Source organism: Cydia amplana, chromosome 1 (genome assembly GCF_948474715.1).
Source record: "Cydia amplana chromosome 1, ilCydAmpl1.1, whole genome shotgun sequence".
Taxonomy (NCBI): Eukaryota; Metazoa; Arthropoda; class Insecta; order Lepidoptera; family Tortricidae; genus Cydia; species Cydia amplana.
In genome coordinates this window covers 8,318,072-8,342,764 of record NC_086069.1, presented here as the reverse complement: position 1 = coordinate 8,342,764, position 24,693 = coordinate 8,318,072, and the positions used below count along the sequence as shown (strand labels likewise).

The following is a 24,693-nucleotide window of genomic DNA, read 5'->3' as shown; positions in this document are numbered from 1 at the left end:
TTCAAGCCTAATTTACTTCCCACATGGATATTTATCTGCCAATAAAATTAGTATAAACATAGAGATATGTTGTATCCCATAAACGGCAATACGTCTTCAAGTCTATTGGTTTCCCATTGCTCCTAATTAAGAAACTGAGCGAATGTGGGCCACACCGCGGACCTCTGAGACTGACACATTAAGTTGACTAAGTTATAGGTTCAATGAATGAGTATTAGAGATGGGTTTAGACCAGGATACCATAAATACTAGTGGATATACCAACATAAAATGGTACTTCCAGTTTTTTATTTTATCAAAAGGATTACTATTACCGTCCTAGTACCCTAATTAGGTATCGATACTAATTGTATACCTAAATAAAATTCTTTGTTTTGTGGCTTTTCTCGTAATTTCATCTCGGTTGATGGTCCCTAAGATCTCTCTTTTGACTCTTGATAGAAATAGGTGACGGTTTTGTCGATGCCTCTATATTTTCTGCCGAGAGACTGTAAATTCCGAACGTCATAAATTTAAATATTCAACTTTATGAGAAATTACTCCGCACGTAGATTTCGTATAAGCACTTAGGGCTTCCAAATACCGGACTTCTCACAATACCGGTATTAATACCGAAACTGTCGTCATCAATACCGGGATCCCGGGATCCCGGTATTGGATATGAATCGCTTAAAAAATTATAGTTTTATTAAAAAGGGGAATTAAAAAAGGCTCACTGGAATACCAGATATGTCCTAAAAGCTATTACAACAATAAACAATCAATGCCGCCATCTGCAATAATTTTATTTCACACCAGGTTGGCAATAATTTTATCCAATTTGTTGACTTCACCTCATCAGTCACATTTTAGTCCAACTTAACCAACCAGACAACTTTTTTCAAATTTCCGTCATAATTGGTTTGCCATTATTACAGTTATCCTTGCTCTTTTGATTTATTTTTTGATAAAATTATATAATGGGAATGTCACTATCATCATATTCATCACTCACATAACTTCAGGATTCATCCACCACCAACCACCAAATATTTATCTGACGCATAGGTAACGATCTTGTTTTTTTTAGTGTTTAGTTATATTTTTATAATATGTATGCTAGTTTTAAGGTATTTATGTATGGGCCACTAGTTGCCTGAAATAAACGATTTCATTTCATTTCATTTCATTTCAATAATAAAATGAGGGCTAGAGGCCGATTAGAGTTAGACCAAGTAAAGTCTGCAACGATTTTGATAGCATACGCAGTACGCAGTGAAAGTGTTATTTTAAACGTCGTTCTATGAAATTATGACGTACCAATAACACTCGCACTGCGTACTGCGTATGCTATCAAAATCGGTGCAGACTTTACTTGGTCTAACTCTGACTGGCCTCTAGCCCTCATTTTATTATTAAATAAGATCGTTGACTCACTCTAGATGCATCTGACGTTTAGTAAGCTTTTTGATACAGCCGAATATAATGGATTTAAAGGATTTAAACTGCACATTTCCCTCGTTTTTTTAAAATACCGGGATCCCGGTATCACCTTTAAAAATACCGGTATTGAAAAAGGCGTATAAAAAGACGGGATCCCGGTATTGGAAGCCCTAATAAGCACAAGGAAATCGGGCGCTAATATACAAGTCCACCCACCAGTAGAATTATTTTAGGACTTATTTTCTTGGAATGGTATAGGTAATTTTCTGGGGTAAGTGCACATGCACATCCCTACACGCCAAAGGTAGTATTTACTGTGGATCGATGTTAGCCAGTAATTGACAACCTTACTCGCTTGCGACATACGTTGCTTATGCGCAGATGATCCAAATTAAGCGGTTGATGCAATGGTTTAATCATTTCACTTGTTTCGTGGTTCGTTAGGAGCTACAGTTAGGTTCGTGAATTGCAAATTGCTTATTAGGTCGTTAGTTAGATGTCATGACTCTATTGCTATAATTTATGTTTGGTGTAAGAATATTTAATTAGTAGTCTTATATCAGAGAATATTTTATTGGAAGTATCATTATCATTATTAATTGCAGAGGTCGGATAAAGGCAAAGTTAATGCGATAAATAAGAAAAGACGAGCTACTATTGCCAGGCAGTATACGGTGTATACTTAGTTTTCAGAAATTAACACACCTAGACGATGAATCGATCTCGACATCTCATAAAAAGAGTTTGTAAAGTTATACGAGGTTTAATGTCGATGATGTTTTGGCATATGTTTTTTGCATAGTTTAATAGGATTATCTTGGGTTAGCAAAAATTTTATTCTAAATTGCTTATAACCATACATTCTAAACGATTGAAGGATTATATGATCGAGTTATAACAAGTTTAATAACAGTATCTAATATCCCGCAGTGGGAAGGTCTATTTGAAATTTATTTAATTGATAGAAAGTAGAAATTATAACAACTATAAAATGTATGACTAGTACTATTATTTATATTTCAACTACGCTGTGTCGAAAGGGTCTAGCAGGCTAAGCGAACAAGAAGTGCCCCCAACGACGGATTTTGTCGATATTTCTGGTATTGTACTGTTAGGTCCTAAGGACCCTCCATGCTTAACATCAGACCTCGATTCTCTTTTGTTTGCGAGTTATTCAGGATAACGTAAAATAATTAGGGTATCATTGAAAGTGTCATATTTTATAAACGATTCAAGTTACATGAACCAAACAAAATTATATTTGATAACAATAAAAAAAACTACAAAATGCATATTTTTTACCAGCACACTAATCTTCAAACTGCACTGGTACTTCTATCTGTACATATAATGCCAGTGACTACTTATTGGAGAATCGTTTTTTTGACATGAAGCACGAACATTTGTGCAAATATTTTTATATGTGTATGTAGTGGGAATTAGTGGCTACTCATGCATATTTTTTTTGGAGGTGTACCTCCGCGAAAAGTAAAAAAAAAAATTGGAAGGAAAAAAATATTTTTATTTTTTGCAATGAAGTTTAAGGACAGGATGCTGGTAAAAAATATGCATTTTGTAGTTTTTTTTATTGTTATCAAATATAATTTTGTTTGGTTCATGTAACTTGAATCGTTTATAAAATATGACACTTTCAATGATACCCTAATTATTTTACGTTATCCTGAATAAATCGCAAACAAAAGAGAATCGAGGTCTGATGTTAAGCATGGAGGGTCCTTAGGACCTAACAGTACACTACCAGAAATATCGACAAAATCCGTCGTTGGGGGCACTTCTTGTTCGCTTAGCCTGCTAGACCCTTTCTACAAAATGTACCAGATGTGTTTACTCGTAGCTATTCCTCAGCAGCTTAACTGTTTTTAATGTTAATCCAATAAAGCATTTAATCCTACATTTACTATTGGCCCTATAAAGTATATCCTTCAAATTACTGATATATCTCAATTACTAATGCCCTTTGTAAACCGCATGGGTTTCGATTGCAATATAATGTCCCAGCCGGCTCACATAAATCCATAGTACGTGCCGTGTACCTAAATTGAGAGTATAGACGTGTAGTAAATCACAGTGGGACCACATCGTTCGTACCTAATTGCCCGATTCGGTGCGTTCCGAATGATTGCACAGGACCACCTAGTGCACTCCACATGGTACCGACAAATTTGTTCAAAGTTATCGCCTTTATCCAAGAATCATAGGGTCGGTTTACTGGATGTAGAATGAACTTTATCCTTACAGTGTGGTTTTATAAATTACAAGTTTTATGGCTGTAGTCTTCTGTGAGGTGCAAGTACACACAGGATCAAAAGTGTTTTTGCAGCTCGCTGTACTTCCCAAGCTGAGCTGCTTCAGATTCGAGCCACATGACATTTCGCTGTTCTCTAGTACCTCTCTTTTGATTTCACGTAGTTTTACAGGATTCCAGGTGTTTTATTTAGCCGAAATTTTGTCATTGATTTGAAATGATAAGATAGATACTTAGTCCCTATCGAGGTTTAGTTTGTTATGATTGACTTATTATAGCTATTTGATAAGTGTGCTATCAAATGTACACTCTAAAATAAAACCTTTGCATCGTCTTTTATCTCCTTCTAGTAACTTTTCAACTTGTGAAAGTTGGCAGTCTGTTCAGCATATTTCTCCCGGTCTTTGGCAAAGTTGAAAAGCTCAGCAGCACTTGTGATTCCAGTCGATTTCCAAATACTACGCAGCCACGATTTGTATGTAGTAGGTACATTTTTTTACTACCAGTACCTACCTACTAGTTGTAGAACCAAGCGAACTCGTCTGTCGACACACGTCGTCACGTCGCGGTATGAATGGGGCACGAGTATGAATGGCCCCTATCGAACTATACGCGATCCTGGTAATTGGGAGGCACAAGCACATCTGGCCGACAGTGAAAGGATTGTAGTCAGTATTTTAACTGACGGCTACACTCTAAACATATAATCTGCTTGTGAAGTCTTTCAACAATCCTCCAGTCTAAACAGTCAGAGCCGAGTGGCAGCTACAGAACTCCTAATATTTCATTATTGCCACTAGTTGCCTGAAATGAAGATTTCATTCATTTTCATTCATTCATTCATAATGCACAAGCAAGTGTAGGTACAACACTCGGGAAGTGAAAAGTCACTGTCTCAACAAATAGTGAATTAATGAATAGACGAGTAAAACACACCACTAATATAACGGCATCGAGGGGCTGCGGTGCTCCGCAAGATTCGATTGCTATGTAACTACTTCTGCTATATGATAACAAACCCCGAATGAAAAGAGGAAGACATGGCCACGTAAATGAGATGGCAATATATAGTCTGTCAAGCGGGATATGTCAGTAGCAATGTAAAGCAAACTACAATATGGTATCCCTAGGAAATGAACAAAAAGCAGCAATGTACATCGAAAAACTGAAATATAAACAAAACAATTCCACAGATAAGGTATAAACGCGATTTTCGAACAATTCAAACGTAATGTTGCTATAACCCGCAATTTTTCAAATTAGCCACCTTTTTCTACTGACAAGCTTTGCTTGACCAACTACAGGTACGTGTCAAGTTAATATACGTGTTATGCTACAATCGTGCTATCCACGGGTGCGTGAATACGGTCGTACGTCTCTACGCTGAGACTGACGTAGATTGAAGCATACGTTGTACTAACCTGAAGTGTATGGGGTTCTGAACCAGCCATCACTGTGATTGGTGCGCGGTCAGAATTAAATAGGATCGATTGATTGATTAGCTTTTGAGCGTGAGAAAATTGAGAACAGATTTTCGAAGTAGATTAAAATAAGCTAAGGGGTTCCGAACTAGCGCTAGGCGCCACTTGCACCATTTCAGTAATCCAGGGTTAACCGGTTAAATCAGGAGTTACCATGGTTATCAGTACAATTTGACATTAGGTTAACGGTTTAACCGCTTAACCCTGGGTTAGTGGGATGGTGCAAGTGGGCCTTAGGCACTCTCCCTACAAATCTACCTCGGTCCTATAAACTATGCATATCACGCTTAAATACTCACAATAGCAATTACACATTTTTTTTTATTCTGTGCATCATTACGTTAAAACTAGGAAAGTATCCAGCTTTGTTTATTTTTGGGTCTTTGGGATATCGGCTATATCTAAATAAATATGTTATAGCGAATAAGATTCCAAATTCAATAAAATTTGATTGTGCCTTAATAATTGCTCGCAGTGCATCTTGCTCGCTCGTACTTATATTCAAATCATCATTTTAGGTTTCAATTCCTAATATTTTCTTCCGTATTAAATAGCTACTACTATTAGTTACTAAGTAATACCCTCAAACTGTATCCGGATTGCTCTCGAATAAAGATTGCAAGGCAAGTAAAAATACATGGAACCTGCACCGCAATATCTAGCCACTATATCTTTTTTCTACTCCCGTACTTTTATTTGTCATTTAAAAGGTCGTACACACACCTTTAAACCCCTATGTTATAGTTGTCAAGACACGTCTTTAGTCTATTCCCCAAAAAAGTATTTGTGCATACACGCAGTATCTTTTTGGTACTTTTATGATACTTCGTGTAATCACCACTTAAAAAATATTGTATGAAATACATTGTTGCCAACCTAATTTTTATTGTCATCTCTGACAGATGAGTACTAACTAGTAGAAACAATAAAATTGCTTCAGAAGTCATAAACGCGCATATGACACCCGTAATATAGCAAGATCCATAGACTACGAACACCGCTTAGCATTGCTTGTTAGTCTCCATAGGCTACTGTGGCCAAAATCGAGAAAAAAACTGTCCGAAATTGTAATTTAACTAAGAGCAAGTACCAGGGCCTCATGAGTTACAAGAAGGTGTCGCTGACCAACCGGCCGTGGGGCGCGGTGGCCGGGTCGCGTATCTTAGCTGTATAGGTACTTTTGGTTTGTTTACATATATGTCCTATATGATTCCACTTGTTTAAAGTATTATTTTTGTTGAATGAAAAATATTTGTTAAATTTACAAAATTTTTTCAAAGTAAGTGCTCGTAGAAAAAGTATTGTATGCAACGTTGTTTAACTAAGACAAAAAATACTCGTGGCGTCTTTATTAACAATTTTCGGCTTCGCCTCAAATTGTTACTCACGCCACTCGCCTTTTTTGACCCCTCTTAAACAACGGTTGCATAAAATACTATAAAGCCCCTGCAATAAAGCGCTAAATCGCAAATACGGTAAACCTATCGATATCGGCGACATATCGGGCTGCGTCTGAAACGTCACGCGCGCCGTTTGTCGCGGGCGGTCACGCTCCCGACCAGTAGCCTGTAGAGACGTCATACCTGATTATAAATATTTATCGATTAGCAATAACCTTGTTGAGAACTTATGTTCAACGTGTCAGTCACATTAAGGTAGTTTAGTATTAACTTCCTTTCCTCACCGTATGCGTAAAAGCGGGTTGTTCATATTTAATTATGTGTATGGAATAAAAATCGTGCAGTTTAAGCACCATTTCACGTTTCAGTAACACATCTTAGTGTAAGGCCTGAGTGGACGCTCGAGTTGGGCGTGCAGAGGGGCGAAGCGTGCGGCGTGCATGTTAAACAAATGCAAGCGTATAGTAGCGGCCTTAGTGCACGCTGCTCAAATCACTTGTGAGCCCGACGCCCCGCTGTACGCCCCGCCGAACGCTCCGCTTCGAGCGTCCACTCAGGCCTTACACTTACTGTTAACTTCATTCTCCATCTATCCATACAAAGGACATCAACGGGTTTTGGTTGATTAAGCGATTGAACTGAACTTCAGCTCGCAAGCCAAAGTAAATGACTTGTTATAATAAAATTGAAAACCACTCCAATAGTACGGGCACTTGAGATATCCATCGTCAAGTAACATCTAAGAGGATAATTAAATAGATTTAACTTCTGAAAAGTTCAAAACAACTTTTTGCCGGCCAACGGTCACATAAACAAACAATCGATTTGTTGTGTCCCGATACAGTCCATTGAATTTTGAATAGTATCGTACATAATTTTGTAAAATCGTGAGAAATTGCCTAGGTTCACTGCTGAAGTTATAGTCTCCAAAGTCCAAACATTAGCAATGGGTTCATGTCGTGTTCGTATTCCAAGTTTTCTCTATTTCTGGGTCTTATAATTCAAGGGAACATAGTCAACCAATGCATTGAAGTCGAAGAACTCTAATACACGACTAAGAATTAATTCTATCTTACATGTCAACTTTCGACTATAACGCAAAATGTGTTTTTGAAGACTACTACACAGAACTAAGTTCGTCAAAGAATTAATTTTTAGTTGTATCTTAAAGTTAACACTTAACTCAGGTATTGTAAATCATCTGAACAACTTTTCTTTCTCCGCTATCACTTTTTCGCTTTCAATATTAATCGTTTCCTTACATGGTACATATATAAGACTATGGATGACTGGCAGAAAATGCTTATAGCGGCATTAAGTCCGCCTGTTGTACTCTTTTTTATGTGCAATAAAGTTGAAATAAATAAATAATACTCAATATTTACCATGATTAGTCTCCACATCAAATCCTCTTTAATATTCCCTTAAAGTGCTCCGCATAATACATTTATTGACTGTAAAATGAGTAAAATGTACCCTTTACAGTTTATCGATGAAACCTGTATAAGGCACATGCCTAGCAACAAAGGCTCACGTCCGTGGGAAAATCGCAGGCTTCTTAAAATCTAAAAGCCAACCCTAGTATGCCACACTCATAATAAATTGTCCATTACCGGATTATCACGTAAAATTGTTTTAAAGTCATACTTATTAGGAGACTACGTGGGAAACGGAGAGAAAATACGAGTAATTGTGTTGCCTCGTGAGACATAAGTTTGGTATCCTTAAGATTAATCGCAAACCTTTTTCGTAATTCAGTCCGTGTAGCAACACCCTTTATCAACTTTTACATGAGCCAAGCTGTAAACTTTAATTGCAGTTAAAGTAGACGTGCGTATAGCTGACTGATTACTTACCGTATTAAACCGTCACCGAAAGAAAGAACCAAAGGCTTTCGTTTAACAGATTAGGGTCCAAGCCGAAAAAAATCATATCCTAAACTTCATATTTATAGATAATACTATACAAGTTGTGACGAATTGACATAGGTGTCCACAATCATCACAATCCACCCAGAAGTGTAAAGATTTAAGGGAATTTAAAATGTCTTAGATACGATGTCTTTGTGCTATCTAATAGCCGGGTAGAATATAACAATGATAATTTTAACTATCCCATTTTCGTAAACTTCCAAAAGCATGTGGCAAAATAGCGCTTTATAGTTAGATGTATATGTTATGGAAGATTGCTGATAATATAAAAGCCGTTTGATCTATCTACACGTATATGAGTCCATCGCACCAGGCACTCAAGCAAATTTGCATATCCTTCCCCAGTCCTAAATCATATATCGCTCCGGTGGTACTGCAATTCATAAATAGAAGTCATTAGTGGTATCCATAAACCTTAGCAAATGGATTTCCAACAAGTCGAAGCGCCGGGTCTCAGGCCCGGCTGTATTTCGCTCAAGCATCTCAAAACTTCATCTCCCGGAGCGGATTCTGGGCTGAGCGCGCCTCAAATTTCTCCTTTTTAGAAACGGTTTATCCCTAGATAGAAATGACGTTACGGCACAGAATAAATAATAGTACTAAGTACAGAAGACTCACTCTCTAACAAAACGCGTCTGTTACGATCAGCACAGATATGGCCGCTAGATGGCGACAGCGCCACACGCGGCTTATGGCTTTCCCCAAAATTGGTGTGGAACGGATGTACTTTTAGCTACTTGTAGCAAAGCGATGAAATCGCGCAGTGAGACACGCCTGGTTAGGGTCAGATTGATAGAAGGGCGCGGGGAAGCTAATAGGGTGTATTCTGTATTAATGGCTTTAATTACTTTGGGATTTGGAAAGGTATAGTATTTTAGGAAATTATACTGTATGATTGTTGCCTAAATTACTCCCTATTAGATTTTATTATCAATGTATCCTGCCTGTTCTCACTTATGGAGCTGAAACCTGGGTTTTCACCAAAGGCATATTACGTAAACTAAGCGTTGTCCAGCGGGCGCTAGAGAGAAAACTGGTGGGGATCACATTGAGAGACCGTAAAACGAATGAGTGGCTGAGACAGCAGAGCAAGGTCACGGATGTTGTAAAACGCGTAGCCAGTTTGAAGTGGGAATGGGCTGGTCATATGGCACGAAAGACCGACTCGTGGAGTAAAAGAATACTCGAGTGGCGACCATGGGGGGAAGAACGTCCTCCAAGTAGACCCAATATGCGTTGGGAAGACGACATCAAAAGGGCTGCGGGGATGAGATGGCTCCAGGTTGCACAGAACCGTGACGAATGGAGAAGAATGAAGGAGGCCTACACCCGAAGGGTAGAAAAAGGCTAAAGAGAGAGAGAGAGAGATTTTATTAAGTGATGTTGCTGTTACTATAAAAATGTAAACGCTGAAGAACAAGCCCCAACTATATTTGTTGCTTTCGTTAATTCGTCTAAAAACAAGGTAGCGTACTGCGTGGTTTCAGTCGTTTTTTTTTTCGGGAACGCTCCGACTGTGGATTTCCAAATACCGAGGTTATCTCTAGAAACTACAGTACATAAACTCATTCTTTATTAATAAAGTTTTTTTTAATAAAGGGAGTGTATTTAAAGGATCGGCAATATGCATGGTACCACCCCTGGAGTTACGAGGCTCCATAGGCTACGATAAACGCTCGTCATCGACGGGCTGTATACTTGTGTTCTACCGAAGTGTTTATAAAAAATATATTTAAGATTAGTATTGTTAACATTGTTTTTAAATAATGAGAGTTTAAAATGTACGAGTTATTTAAATACAGCATAACATATCGAAATTTGAACCCTTTCATTATTCTCTTAACTGAATCATTACTTTGTGTTCCTATATGGTACTCAAAAATTTTAAACAACGCCCAGGTTTCCCGAGGTTGGCTACTTGATTAATTCCCAACAACTGTTGCCCATAATAGTAAATCATTATATTATTGACTGTTTACAATTTACTGACGGTAAATAGCTGTCCGATTAAGGAAATAATTGATACTTAGTCACACTTGTCATAAGTTTTCTCACTATGTTCATAAATGTGTCAAAATAGAAGGCGAGATCGACATAACAACTTTGCAAAAAACCTATTTAAGACAGTAATTTTATTAGATAATACAGCTTTAAAACTTGCCCAAAAATGTTACCCAATACTTTAAAGCCGGTTGTCTAGAACTCATCTAAAGATACAAATAAATATAATATAAATATGACCTTTTCAATCGTATATAGGATAACGCTTCCAAAAAAAGTCGGTCTGATTATACAAAGTGCCAGCGACGTCACCAATTTTGGTTAGGTGAAGTGTACACATGTGATAAATCTAATGACAATGCCAAACCTGCCACCCCTTTTTGCCCAACTGCGAAGATATCTAACTAGGGCTTGCAATTCGAATATTCGAATATTCGAATTTGTCGAATATTCGACCTGTTTTGATATTCGAATATTCGGCCGCTCAGGTTTCGAATATTCGAATATTTTTTATTACTATAAAAAAATCTATGTCATCCGCTGTAGTTACAGTTTCTGTGTGTTTTACGGGTATTTACAGTGAATGAGGAACGGTAGGTACCCAAATACGAAGGAAATAATATTTTTACTGTATTCCTCTCGTTAGACTTCGTGAATACAGTGAAACCTAACTCAATTTAAAAGAAAACGAAATCAAAAAGTATGTTATTTTTACGGTGCGTAAGTTTTAAGTTAAAGGGTCAGTCTGTATATTCAGTACAAGCGTACATTAAGCGAATTTTTGAAGTCTAAACCTTGCCACTTATCGCAATTCTCAAATTTAATCATACCAAACCTGCCCAACTTGGTAATCTAACCATGCACCTTTAGCTGACGAATAATCCACCCAGTACTCACTCAACTAACTTTTCCCCTTAAATATTCCAATATTATTATAATTAGCCGGCCATTAGGAATAATAACTTGCCAAAACAAATAAAGTCAATAAAGATTCAAAATACAATGAAATTAAAGGACAAGTTAATTTAAATCGGAAAATAATTACCTACTAAAAAAATATCTTACATACCTAGGTGTTTGGATGGTTAAAGTTATATTATTTCACGCAACGACGCATTTATAATAAGTTTTATCAAGAAATATTAAATACGTCTAATTTTGGCGTTTTACTTGTTTTTATAAATGTGGGCATCTTATAAATAGTAGGATGATAAAATCTAGTCAATTAAATGGATTTCTGCCAAATATCCTTAGTTTTAGCAATATGTGAAAAAAGCTTTTGAATAAAACGATAATAAACCGATTTCTCGTTCCTTTTCTTATTTTTTATAATATTCGAATAATTATTCGAATATTCGAATACGTCGTCAGAAAAAGTCGAATATTCGAATATCTGAAAGTTTCGAATATTTGCAAGCCCTATATCTAACAGAAGAAGCATTATAAGGTACCAAGAAGTAGCTCCTATTAGTTACTTCTTTAAGCAAGATTGACTACAATAAACCTATTGAACTTAAACACGCACTAAAATGCATAACGCACTCGCATACTAAACAGTCTCATTACAAAGGCAACCTCTATCAAGACATTAACTAACCGAATAAGGCTTCATCGGGCCATTTGCGAGTCTAAGTTCAGTTCTGCTGCAAATCATAACGAGTAGCTAATAGTGCTGTCAGCGGTACGGGAAAGGCGGTTGTACCGCGTAGTGTATGTGACCGGTGTGTGCCAAATCCGGTCGCATATGCTACTGCAACTCTAAAAGAGGGAATGGGTTTCATTTAAATATTATTGACCTGCATAGATTGTTGGGTGTCATATTTCATGCGCGAGGTTACGCTACTATGTCCTTATACAGGACGCTTGTCGGCAGGTTGCTTGACGGATCTTAACGGCATTGATATGAAGCATGAGAACAGATTTTAACCTACACGTAAAACATTACAGTTTAAATATACTGTAGTCAAAGGGTTATTTATCTTAAAGTTTTAGTTATGGTCATTAATTGATGGCGGCATGTAAAGTCTAGGCTAGGCCCGATTGTAAACGGACAGGACATCGTTGTATAGGAACAGATAGATGTTTGGATCTCTACAGGTGTCACTTGTGCGTCACCATGATAGAAAAGGATTCATTATAACTACACAGGACTAAAAAAAGTTCGGGCAAAAGATAAAATTATGACCCATTCACACTAGCTATTCTGCACATGATCTACTTAAACCCTGCATATATATCGCCATGGTAACTTAAATATTTACATGCATATTTGCGTCAAAAAAAGGTTGATATATTTCACAATTCATGAAAGCTATTCGAGTACCTGGCATCACGTGTCGGAAATTCGTCCAACACTCCCTAATTACAATCTAAACAAGCATCTATCCTAATTTAGATCGTCCATTATAGTTATGAATATGATTTATATCGCGCGCCGACGCAGCTGCGCGGGACAAAGCCGTGTGCGCATTCCCACATTACTTACCGAAATGACTTATAGACTAAGGAACTATGACATGTATGGACTTCGATTTCGGCTACGTAGTAATTTAAGTACAGTTACTATTCCTTTAAAACAAAACAAGACATTTACAGTCCTGCCTCTTATGATAACCGAATGAACAACGGGGTAAGGCTTGTACATTTCCGGAAAAAACGCCTTCCGTTTTGTTTTCAAATTTTACCGGTTTCGATTCCTAAGTTACTTTTGAACATCTATGAGTTCCTTTTTTTATCTCTCCTTTTTTGCCTCATGGTGGTGGAACTTTATTTATATCTTATGGTTTCTAATTTTCCCTCACTGCCCCATTTGGATTCTTGTGTATACCTGCGCTGATATAATATAATCAATATTTCATTTGTTGCTATAAAAAATAAACTGCTTTTATTTACACACCTGCACAATATGAGGTCCAAAATATGTGTCCATTCATTTCGTAGGTCTATGCTCACAAGTATGCTTTCATCGCGTGCTTGTATTTCTGTCAGTAGTTCCAAATATAGTGGTACTGACTCGTAACAAGTTTATAGACTTTCAGCAAGTGTACAATAGCCGTCAGTTTGTAGGTACATACCTTAAATAACGAATTAATCAACAATACAAGCATAACAATGTCACAGGGACTCTATTCTACATGTTACAATGATATAATAACTATTGCCATGGCGACAATTAGGCATTGTTTTATAATAGAAATATTATTTGTAATATTTTATTATTCAAAGTGTACCTATAAGTATGTTGAGGATAACGATATATCTCGTCACATTATACAGAAGTCATAAAATCGGCGTAGTCAAGAGACCTATAGGAACAAAATGACCGTTTTCATTGTTTTTTAGTATAAGAGTATAAGTAGTTAAAAAGTCTCATGTTTAAGAAGTATCATGTCTGGGCCCGTTTCTCAAAAACTTGTAACTTGTAATACAAGTGGAATATTTTTTATTTATCACTCCCTAGTTACTACTGTCAGACTGTCAAGTACAAAACCATTGACCCCTCCAATTTTGTAGGAACCCACAAGAATCAATAGAATCGGTCAGATTCATCGTCAGATAACGATTGAATGGATTCTATCTCATCTAGTGTCACGTTCAACTGACAATGGCTAGTCATGGCGGTTTCTGAAGCTTTGACATGATACCTGTTCAGATACTTCCAACTATTTTGAGTGACAATATCTTTACTTGTGCATTGCGACAGGTGTGTTGTTTAGCTTTATATCAAATGATTTTTATTTTGCCAGTAAATTAATAGACCACTGTTTTGTAGTGTCGCAAAATTAGCCCACTCAGGACACCAATATTTTCGATATAAATCTACTCTTGGTATTCGATTCGAACCGTGTGTTGATTTGGGCGCACCCGCATACTTTTTTCCAAAACAAATATAAGCTACGAAGTAATAATCAGACTCGGGAATAATTTTGAGTTACCAAACAATAAACAGAACACTTTGTTTTTGGAAACACATTTTTAAATGATCTCAAATTTTAGACGTACCTCCATCGTCCCAGACAATCAAAAAGACATAGTATAATTTATTAATTGACAATTGTTTTTACAGTATAAACGAATTTTTATTTCATACGTTTTAAAATGTTAATTGACATCTGAAGATCTTTTATAATTTATCCTATTTATTGTATTTTTTGATTGTACTTAATTTTCATTTCAGTATTTTCATGTTTTAAATATTGTTAGTTGATGCTAAATTATAATTAATCTTGTAAATATACCTAATATAATGATTAATGAACTTTAAATGACAGAGTGATACCTAATCACTGACAACTGTTTTCACACGTCTACCTAGACTGAATATATCATGGGACGCAATGCTTGTAATTTAAGATCTTATAATACCATATGTTCATTGTGAATAAACGATTTCATTTCATTTCATTTCAATGAGTCGAACCCTTTACCAAACCAGGTCTTCGCTTTAATCAGGAGCGCTTCTAGCTTTACTCCATATAGAAAAACGTCTTCCCATTTTTATACTAAACAAAACGAGATATGTATAAACAAAGTAGTTCCTGCTTTTAAAAAACTGGAAGACAAGAGAATACCAATGCCGTTGGCCAACATACCGTCATAGTGAACGCTCATTTCAGTTTTAACTGCATATTAGTACAACAGCACTCGACCAAGGTTGCTCCCATAATTTTCCTATAATTAATTCAGTGGCCATTAACTGTAATCCGGAGCGGCGCGTGCGTCGATGTTATCGCGCGCATTGTCGCTGGCGTCCCGTGTCCAAACACCGCGCCGTCTTGTAAGTGTGCCCGGTGTAAGGTGAGCCGTGAGCCGTGTCGCGCGGACCGATTGTATTTGATTGTAGTCTGTACATGTCTGGAGCTGGGTATTGAATACAGTTATGAGCTTTTTTTTAGATATAATTTTGTGATCCATTAAAAAAGTTTCCTGTATATTTAGTTTCTAATGTCTAGGCAATATGTATATTAGAATTAAAAAAGAGTAAAATGAACAATGCTTAGAAGTAAAGGAAAAGTGGATAAAGTCACTATCTCGGGCGAGACACGAAACTCGCGCTTCTGGGATACCAGCCCACTGCTCTACCATTGAATTGAGCATTGTGGTACCTATACTGCTCTAAGCATTGTGGTATCGTTTGTAGAACCGATGTCGCCGAATAACGAGAGTAGAAAAAGTGCTTAGACCAAAGATTGAAATATATTTTATATGTCCATTGCAATCGAATTTATCCATAAAATAAATCACATCCTTCTCGAGATAAATAATAAACATAGGCCAGCACCAGCATTGATAACGGCGGCGGCGTTAATATCATTATATTAACGCCATAAACAGCGGGATGTTCCCTTTGAACGCGTTACACAACGCAACTACCAGCGTCGCACATAAATCCCTCCCAACATGCCCTAACCCAAATACTCCCTTCAATGCGACTATTAACACGTCATTACGCTATAGCAACTATAAATTAAGCTAAATTACCTCTTCATGAATGTATTTCATAGTTAAAGAGGTTAATGTGACTATTAACGAAATTTAATCATCACGTATTGTCTAGAAGTATGAAATCGAAATACCCGTAAGGGATTGATAATCAATTAAATGTGGAATGATTGTACCTAACGATTTTACAGAATTTAATAACTATTTCCTTGAAGGGTACATACTTGTGGGTTTCGTTGTATACGTTTGCTACATAATATTGACCATCAATAAACAGGATTAGATGTATTTAGAGATAAGGTTTTTACCAAATAAAGTATGTAATATGTTTTAACGGACTATTTTTTCTTATCTTTGTCGAAATTAGAAGTTGAGTAGATTCGTAATTCCACTCTCGTGTCAAAAACCATCATATCCATCCGAAGATGCAGCCAATTCTGTTATATTTACAAACACTACATACAAGCTCATACAAATCGAAGAACAAAGAGATTTAGGGCAGTGTAACACAATCCGCCATATTGTTTGTCGTGTGACGCAACAAATCTGTCGCATGGGCTAAGATGGCGGCGTGATCGAGGGCCGACAGCCGTGGCGAAAGGATGCGCGTGTGCCGTGAAATCGCTCGTTAGGCTTGTGGCAATGTGAGGACTTATGGCCTGTGGTCGGTGCGGTGCTCAATGTTTGATTAACATTCGGAGTATGTATCCGCTTTACTGGGCGTTCTAGGGGTCGGTACAGTGGTTGACGAAAGTATCATGGATCATGTCATGGATCAACAACAGTGGAGCCACCCCACTTACACAAACGTTTATCTATTTTGACAATCGTGTATATGTACTAGATTTCCGTTATTATATTCAGTGGGCGCATCCGTACAACAGTTTTTAAAACACGTTGTCTATAAACCAAACTTTTTCAATTTGCTCTTACTGAAAATGTTAATACTCGACATCAAAATTCTAAAACGGTTCTACATAACCTTTGATTTACCAGCTATTCCTTGTGTTAGATTACTTGAAGAGTTTATTGCGAGAGTATTTGTTTAAAAACGTCACCGACAATGATCTCCTTTGGAAGTGAAGTGTAGCGCAAGTGTGGCTGTGAGGTTTTCTTTATCAGGTGGTGTCAATTCTAATGTATTGTGACGGCCATGTAATATATGACCACCCTTTGCTTATCCAAAGCTTGTGATCCGATAGTATCGACGGTCCAACACTGTCGTATGAACAAACGCCCTATATAACACCAGGCACGGCCCATTCCTTTAGCAACACAATTTACCGTTACAACTGCCATCTATAAATTCGCACCTTGACAAAATAATAGGGGAGTCGATACTTCCACGCTATTAACGCCCGGAAAGATATATTGAATCTACTCTTCTCAATCAGATACCTTAATACAGCCTTCCAGCTTGTAATAGAAATTTCCAACTAGTTAAACTGTACTTTAAAGGTCCCTGATAAATGGCCTTTGAGCTTAAAGGCTTTCTAAAGACATAGCTTTTAACATTCGATGTAGTTACAGTTTATTGTCCTTAGTTAGAAATTAAACAAGCAGTGAATCTTAACAGCATTTATCATCCCATAGAACTGATTGAGTCTGGAGCTACGCAATTTCCATAATGTGGACATTTACACACCAAGCATGATATATCGTTCGGTTTTAAATATAAATTCTAGTTTTAATTACGCAATCGCGTGTAGGTATTTATGATTGGTTACCTTTTTGAATTATGTCCCAAAGCCCTATCTAAGTACTTCAGTCTACTACTACCTACATACTACTAACCACGCTACTCCTTCCACGGACTTATTTGCATATGTAATCATTTTGCGGTAATCAAGTAAGTTTTTGGTTTTACTAGTTAAATTATAAGTATAACTAGGCCAAATGCATTAATTTTAGATTATTCAAAATGTGATAGACCCTCACGTACTAGCTATCGTAGAATTGTCAAGCACCTACTTACGATTTCTGGCTAGAGTTTGAATTGGCAAATCAAACTAAATCCATACGCATTGAATTGAACTTAGACGTTACTAGTACCATTTCCAATATACCTACTTATTGCAATATCTATTCGGTAACCAGAATTCAGATTCAAGATTTAAATGATTCTTTATTCAACAAGTCTTTTTAATAGTCGATAGGTAACAAAGACCAACTAATTATACTACGCGTCTCGTTCTCGATGATAGATAACATGTAGTACTGTTAAGTATGCTTAAACTTCACAACGTTTAGAGATTTAAATTTGAAAAATATTCCCGCGCCCGACGCTGTCACGTCTCGCGCGCCCGTGCCGAACGCCATATTGTTTTGTTGTGCAAACAGCTTCTGACGTTCTAGAAACTAAATTAATTATTTATTATCGTTTATTGTTTTCAACAATGCCAAAGAGATCACGTTCGAGGTCTAGAGACCGGGAAGATCGGAAAACTTGTAAAAAACTCAAGTTAATGCAGGAACAAATTGATAACCTAACAAAATGTATGACGGAGTTTATTCAAAGCCAAAAAAAGGAAAACAATACTCCAGGTAAGGAATATGAAGGTGTTTGGTATGTCAAAGTTAATAATATGAACGTTCTATGCGAACATCATATATTGAGCAGCTCCACACGAGCTTGTTCAGTTCTATACGAACATGAGCTTGTTATTTTTTCCATTCGAAATACAAGCAGATTTTCTTTAAAATACGGCAATTATTGCTATAATCGGACGAAGTTCAACAAGAACCTGTTCATTTTGTACAAAAAGTACTCACTTTTAAAAGAATTGCGTCACTACAAGTGTAAGACGTTATATATATGTGTTATACATATATTTTCATTTACAGATGTTGTGGAGGCTAATAAAGAAAATATACCAGAGATATCTAATAAAGACTCTGACAAATCTACAAATAATTGCAACTTGCAACTCTCCCCTTCCTCCGACGTTGATATTATTACACCCGAGGATAATATTCAAGAATCAACTGAAGCTCCACAAGACTGGAACCAGGAGTTCCTAGAAATGATGGGAGAGGAATTACCTTGCTCTAATGCAACCACAAATATTGATGAGACTATCCAGAAACAGTGGACTAATTGGATCACAAAGGGTCTAACAGAGGAGACTCGAAAGGGTCTTATCAAAAAATATTCTAGAGAAGGACCTCTTCGCACCGAAGCACCCAAAATAAATATGGAGATAGTGAGCCACTTAACAGAAATTGCTAAAAAGAGAGATCAGCACTTTGCCGACACCCAAAATTGTGTGGGTACGGGCCTGATTTCAATCGGGTCAGCTATATCAATGTTAATGGAAAACCCCGAAGAGGGAGTTGACCACATGCAACTCATGAAATATCTGTGGGACACTGGAAAAATTATGACAGATATATTTCATCAACACTCAGTTGCAAGAAAGTCTTTCATTACACCAAATCTTGATAAGGACATTAGATCTACCCTAGAAGCGACAGATTCTGACGAATGGCTTTATGGTCTCAAACTAAACGAGCAAGTTAAGGATGCCAAAAATATAAAGAAGGCTTCAGCTTCACTTAAGGCACCAGAAAGACCACCAGCTAAGAAGCCATACCAACCATACCAACAGCCCTATCACTCCTATCAGCCCTACCAGGTAAACTGGAGAGGCCCACCTGCGAGACCCAGACAGGTGGGCTATTATCCACGGAGGCAATTCACCAATGTGAGATACAAACCGAAGCCATTCCAGACGAAGTCTTCACAGAATGCAGGACGCTCCACGACACAAAAACAAAACCGTCCAGCATCGAAGAAGTAGAGGTAAATTATACTGCAGGTCGCCTGCAACATTTTGTGGATATATGGAAAACTATTACAACTGATGACTTCATTATAAATTGTTTCAGAGGTTACGGTATAACTTTCAAAAACAAACCTTTTCAATTCAGAGAGCCAACTCTCAGCTGGCCTCCGGGTGAATTTAAAAAGATACAACTAGAAATTTCGACACTTTTATCTAAAGGGGCTATTGAAATATGTTCAGATTGCGAGGGACAATTTGTGTCATCCTACTTCCTAGTTGAAAAACCAGATGGATCTTATAGATTTATTATTAATTTGCAAAAATTAAATGAGTTCATAGAAACTTCTCATTTTAAATTGGAGGATCTTAGAGCAGCCAGAGACTTAATTTCCCCAAATATGTATATGGCAACATTAGACTTAAAAGATGCCTATTTTTTAGTCCCAATGTGTAAAAACAGCAGAAAATATTTAAGGTTTAGATTTGATGGTATTTTGTATCAGTTCACATGTCTCCCATTCGGGTTATCCACCAGTCCTTATATTTTTACCAAGATCATGAAACCCGTTATGAATAATATACGCCTAAATGGCTGGTTATCCTTAGTTTACTTAGATGATTTACTGTGCATTAGTGATACATATGAATCCTGTAAAAATAATATAAAAAATATTATTACATTTATAGAAAAACTAGGATTTATTATAAATTATAAGAAAAGCCATACAAATCCAAGTAAAAGATGCAAATACCTTGGTTTCTTTTTAGACTCAGAAAAATACTCAGTTGATTTACCAGATGATAAGAAAAATCAAATTATAAAATTCTTAAGCCATTTTAAAGTAGGAAATCAGTACAAGATCCGCCTTTTCGCGCAACTGCTAGGAGTTTTAGTTGCAGCATCACATGCAGTTCAATATAGTAAAATATATTGTAAGAGACTAGAGAGAGCTAAATGGTTAGCGTTAACTGTAAATAATGATGATTTTGAAGGCTATATGAAAATTACTGATTATGTCAAAGAAGATCTTACTTGGTGGCACATAAATGTATTGACTGGTTCTAACCCCATACGCACAAAGAAATACAAAATAATTATTTCCTCAGATGCATCTAGGTCAGGCTGGGGCGCAGAATCCAATTCAATAACTACCCGTGGATTCTGGAGCCAGGATGATAAAAAATTTCACATAAATTATCTTGAGCTCCTAGCTGCCTTTTTCGGATTAAAGTGTTTTGCCTCTAAACTCAGTAACTTCTAATGCGAATAGATAATACTACAGCTATTTCTTACATTAATAAGGCCGGAGGTGTCAAATTTCCCCACTTGAGTGAATTAGCCCGTAAAATATGGCAGTGGTGCGAAAGCAGAAAAATATGGATAGTAGCTTCATACATTGCGTCAAAAGATAACGTCGACGCAGACACTGCTTCTCGCGATACGAACTTAGACACCGAATGGGAGCTAGCGGGCAAATATTTTAAGCAAATTGTTAAAAAATTTGGTACCTGTAGTATTGATCTGTTCGCATCCAGAATTAATACCAAGTGCAAAACATTTTGCTCCCGTTACCCTGATCCAGAAGCTTCAGTAGTAGATGCTTTTACGATTTCATGGGAAAAAGAACATTTCTACGCCTTTCCCCCTTTTGCTGTAATATTGCCAGTATTGAGGAAAATAATTAATGATAAAGCAACAGGGATAGTAGTTGTACCAAATTGGCCCACGCAAGCGTGGTACCCGATGTTTACATCACTTTTATGTGAATCTCCTATAATATTGGAACCTTCAACTGACCTACTACTTTCTCCTTGCAGGAGCAGAATACATCCTCTATCACACAAACTTTCTCTAGTGGTAGGGAAATTATCAGGGAGGCGTACCTGAAAAAAGGAGTTCCCGAGATGTCGGTTGATTTTATTATAGACTCAATAGCACAATCCACTCTTAAGCAATATGAAGGATGTCTCAAAAAATGGATACATTTTGCTACAAGTAATAAATATGACATATTTGATCCTACCAGTGGTAATGTTATAGAGTTTTTGACAATGAGATTCAATGAAAATGCAAGTTATGGTACATTAAATTCTTCAAGATCAGCAATCTCTCTCATAGCAAAAAGAGACATATCCAATGATGCCATTATATCCAGATTTTTTAAGGGCATTTTCAGAAGACGTCCTTCTGCACCTAAATACTCAGAAACATGGAATATCGAGCTAGTTTTAGAATATATTGAAAGCCAAGATAATTTAGAGAATCTAAACCTAAAAATAATATCAGAGATTGCGACAACACTATTAGTTCTAGTTACAGCTCATAGGTTACAAACAATTGCCTTGATTAATATAGATGAGATAAATATGAGTTCATCAGGGCTACAAATAAAAATTCCTGATAGGATAAAGACATCAAAACTTGGAAGAAATCAACCCCTATTCATGATTCCTTTCTTCAGAGAACGACCAAAAGTTTGTGTAGCCACCATAATCCTTCATTATTTAAAAATAACAGAAACAATTAGAGGAGGAAATAAAAAACTATTTCTGTCATCGGTGAAGCCTCACAATCCAATCAGTCCTCAGACAATTGGTCATTGGATCAAATCCTTACTTGGTAAGGCTGGCATTGATACTGAAAAATTTAGTGCATATAGTGCTAAACATGCCTCTGTGTCTACTGCTTATAGGAGAGGTATAGACATTGATACGATTAGAAGAACTGCAGGTTGGACAGAGGGGTCAACAACATTCGCACGTTTCTATAACAGACCTCTTATAGAAACAAATAATAAGTTCGCTATTAGTGTTCTAACTAAAGATAAATAAGGCTGTGCTAATTATATGCATGTCATATAAATATTGTAATTGTTATTTTTTGTTGATTATGGATAATTAATAAATACTGTGCCGAAGTTATAAAATATTTGTATCATTTAATTTAAATGTTATACTTAAAGAGTACAAATATTTTTAAACATAGCTCTATCACAGACTCTAAAAATCTACATGTTATCTATCATCGAGAACGAGACGCGTAGTATAATTGCTCGATCAAACGAGCCCGCCGAAGGCGGGCGAAGTTCGATCGAAATTATACGAAGCGTCTCGTTCGAAGATGATCACTTCCCACCCATAAAAAGGAAGTTATATTTCAAATGAATATCGTAAAAAGTGAAACCCATCCCTGTAATCATCTTACACGAAACTGTGATATCGCATAGTTACTCTAAAATATATGGCGTTCGGCACGGGCGCGCGAGACGTGACAGCGTCGGGCGCGGGAATATTTTTCAAATTTAAATCTCTAAACGTTGTGAAGTTTAAGCATACTTAACAGTACTACATGTTATCTATCATCTTCGAACGAGACGCTTCGTATAATTTCGATCGAACTTCGCCCGCCTTCGGCGGGCTCGTTTGATCGAGCAATTCTATTTACAGAGCAATGTATTGATGTAATTGTCAATTTAAGGTACTAAGCCAAATTGCAAGACAATATTGCTCGCTTGCCTCCCTAGTTTGACAGTGTCGAATAACAAGCTTTATTTAGTACTATATTTTTCCGTCGTGCCAGATTACACGGTGATAGGGCCCACTGAGCGTTATCTTCAAGGAGCATCAACAAAAATAGAATTTTCTAGAGCCAGACCATTGGTGGTCGTGATTTTGTAGACTCATCATGATCATGACAGTGACGTACTGAAAAAAGCCGCTGAACCCTTAAAATTGTATATACCCTACATAGATATACAATTGGCTCTGTGTCACTATTGATGTTGTTATTAGCATAGTTATAGCTGTTGGTTCTCCATGTAAATAAAATAAATAAATAAATAAATATTGTAATATGAGATAATGATTTTTTTGTCTAAATCAAGTTCCACGGTAGTTTTTTTTTTCAATTTCAAATAAATTAACATCTCTAAAGCGAACTTGCCATACATCTTCGCAAACCAAGTACTTACGTACGTGCTACCAGTTTATGTATTTCAAGTTCTACAACCGTCAGGATATCAGGTTAAATCTAAGTATATAAATCATTAGTGATCTGCTCCGTTTACAGTCATGTGACGTACATAAATGTTTTAAGCCCATCTAGCACGGTACCGTTTGTCGCGGACTTAATACATTTTGTAGTTCTCGCACGTACTTACCGTGCTAGTGTTGCTAAGACTTAGTATTTTATGTATACGCTTATATTGTCAATTTTCTTAACATGTAGAGCGACTATAGCCCAGGCGAGGATGGAGTATGTTCGACATGAATGGCACACGCTGAATGAACCATGAATCAACCGGTCAGCGAATGTCTTACATGCTACAAGCAATGCCCGAGTGCAAATACGAACGTTGCTTGTCGGTACCAGCCGGACGAATCAATTTGTGTTTGAGCATGGAGGAAATATGTCTTAAAATATGTGATAGCGTTCTACAATAGATATAAAGTAATAATGCCTTTAAGATAAGGCATTATTCTAGAAACTTACTTTTATCTAGATTTTGCTGTGTCATCTTTTTTTCTACTTTCGTTCTGTTTACCGGTTTAACCGATTGACGTGTAAATGACTTATGAAAGAGCAAATTCAACTTGTTTTATTGACATATGAACAACTTTTATGAAAAGTTGTGAAATCACTGGCGAACGGTCTTGAATACGTCGCCAACTGCAACGTTGGCGTGCAGTTCCCATACAAGTTGCAGTCGGGTTACAGTCCGTCTGTACCGGCCCTTAGACATGGCGTCATTTATCCTATATCAGCGATGTCATGAACTGTCAAATAGAATGTCGAAACTGCGCCCCTTTTACAATGACACTTTAAAAATCATAATAATGAAAAGACAAGTAAACAAGTCTTAAGTCAAAACGATGTTGCAAAATTGAGCAATTAATCTATTTTAATGAAACACTTCAGATGTACCACCACTATCTAAAATCACCGGTTAAACACTTGTAAAGTGA

General features: G+C 36.8%; 4 protein-coding genes across 5 annotated transcripts in view; all 4 read left to right on the top strand.

The window, feature by feature from the left end:
• The window catches only part of LOC134647290 (ovalbumin-related protein X-like), a 283,884-nt gene that overhangs the window by 23,146 nt on the left and 236,045 nt on the right, over window positions 1-24,693 (top strand). The window lies entirely within an intron of this gene.
• The window catches only part of LOC134663192 (golgin subfamily A member 5), a 379,694-nt gene that overhangs the window by 185,439 nt on the left and 169,562 nt on the right, over window positions 1-24,693 (top strand). The window lies entirely within an intron of this gene.
• The window catches only part of LOC134647334 (tRNA (adenine(58)-N(1))-methyltransferase catalytic subunit TRMT61A), an 81,886-nt gene that overhangs the window by 34,765 nt on the left and 22,428 nt on the right, over window positions 1-24,693 (top strand). The window lies entirely within an intron of this gene.
• On the top strand, window positions 18,288-21,686 carry LOC134662933 (uncharacterized). The gene is made up of 3 exons (XM_063519241.1): window positions 18,288-18,487; window positions 18,788-19,745; window positions 21,547-21,686. The coding sequence occupies exons 1-2, from the start codon at window positions 18,340-18,342 to the stop codon at window positions 19,741-19,743; spliced, it is 1,104 nt and encodes a 367-aa protein (XP_063375311.1). The 5' UTR covers window positions 18,288-18,339; the 3' UTR covers window positions 19,744-19,745; window positions 21,547-21,686.

Coding starts and splice junctions, on each gene's coding strand:
- LOC134662933 (XM_063519241.1), top strand. CDS start 18,340: ATGCCAAAGAGATCACGTTCGAGGTCTAGAGACCGGGAAGATCGGAAA. Junction 18,488..18,787: donor AAAGGAAAACAATACTCCAG/GTAAGGAATATG, acceptor TTTCATTTACAG/ATGTTGTGGAGGCTAATAAA.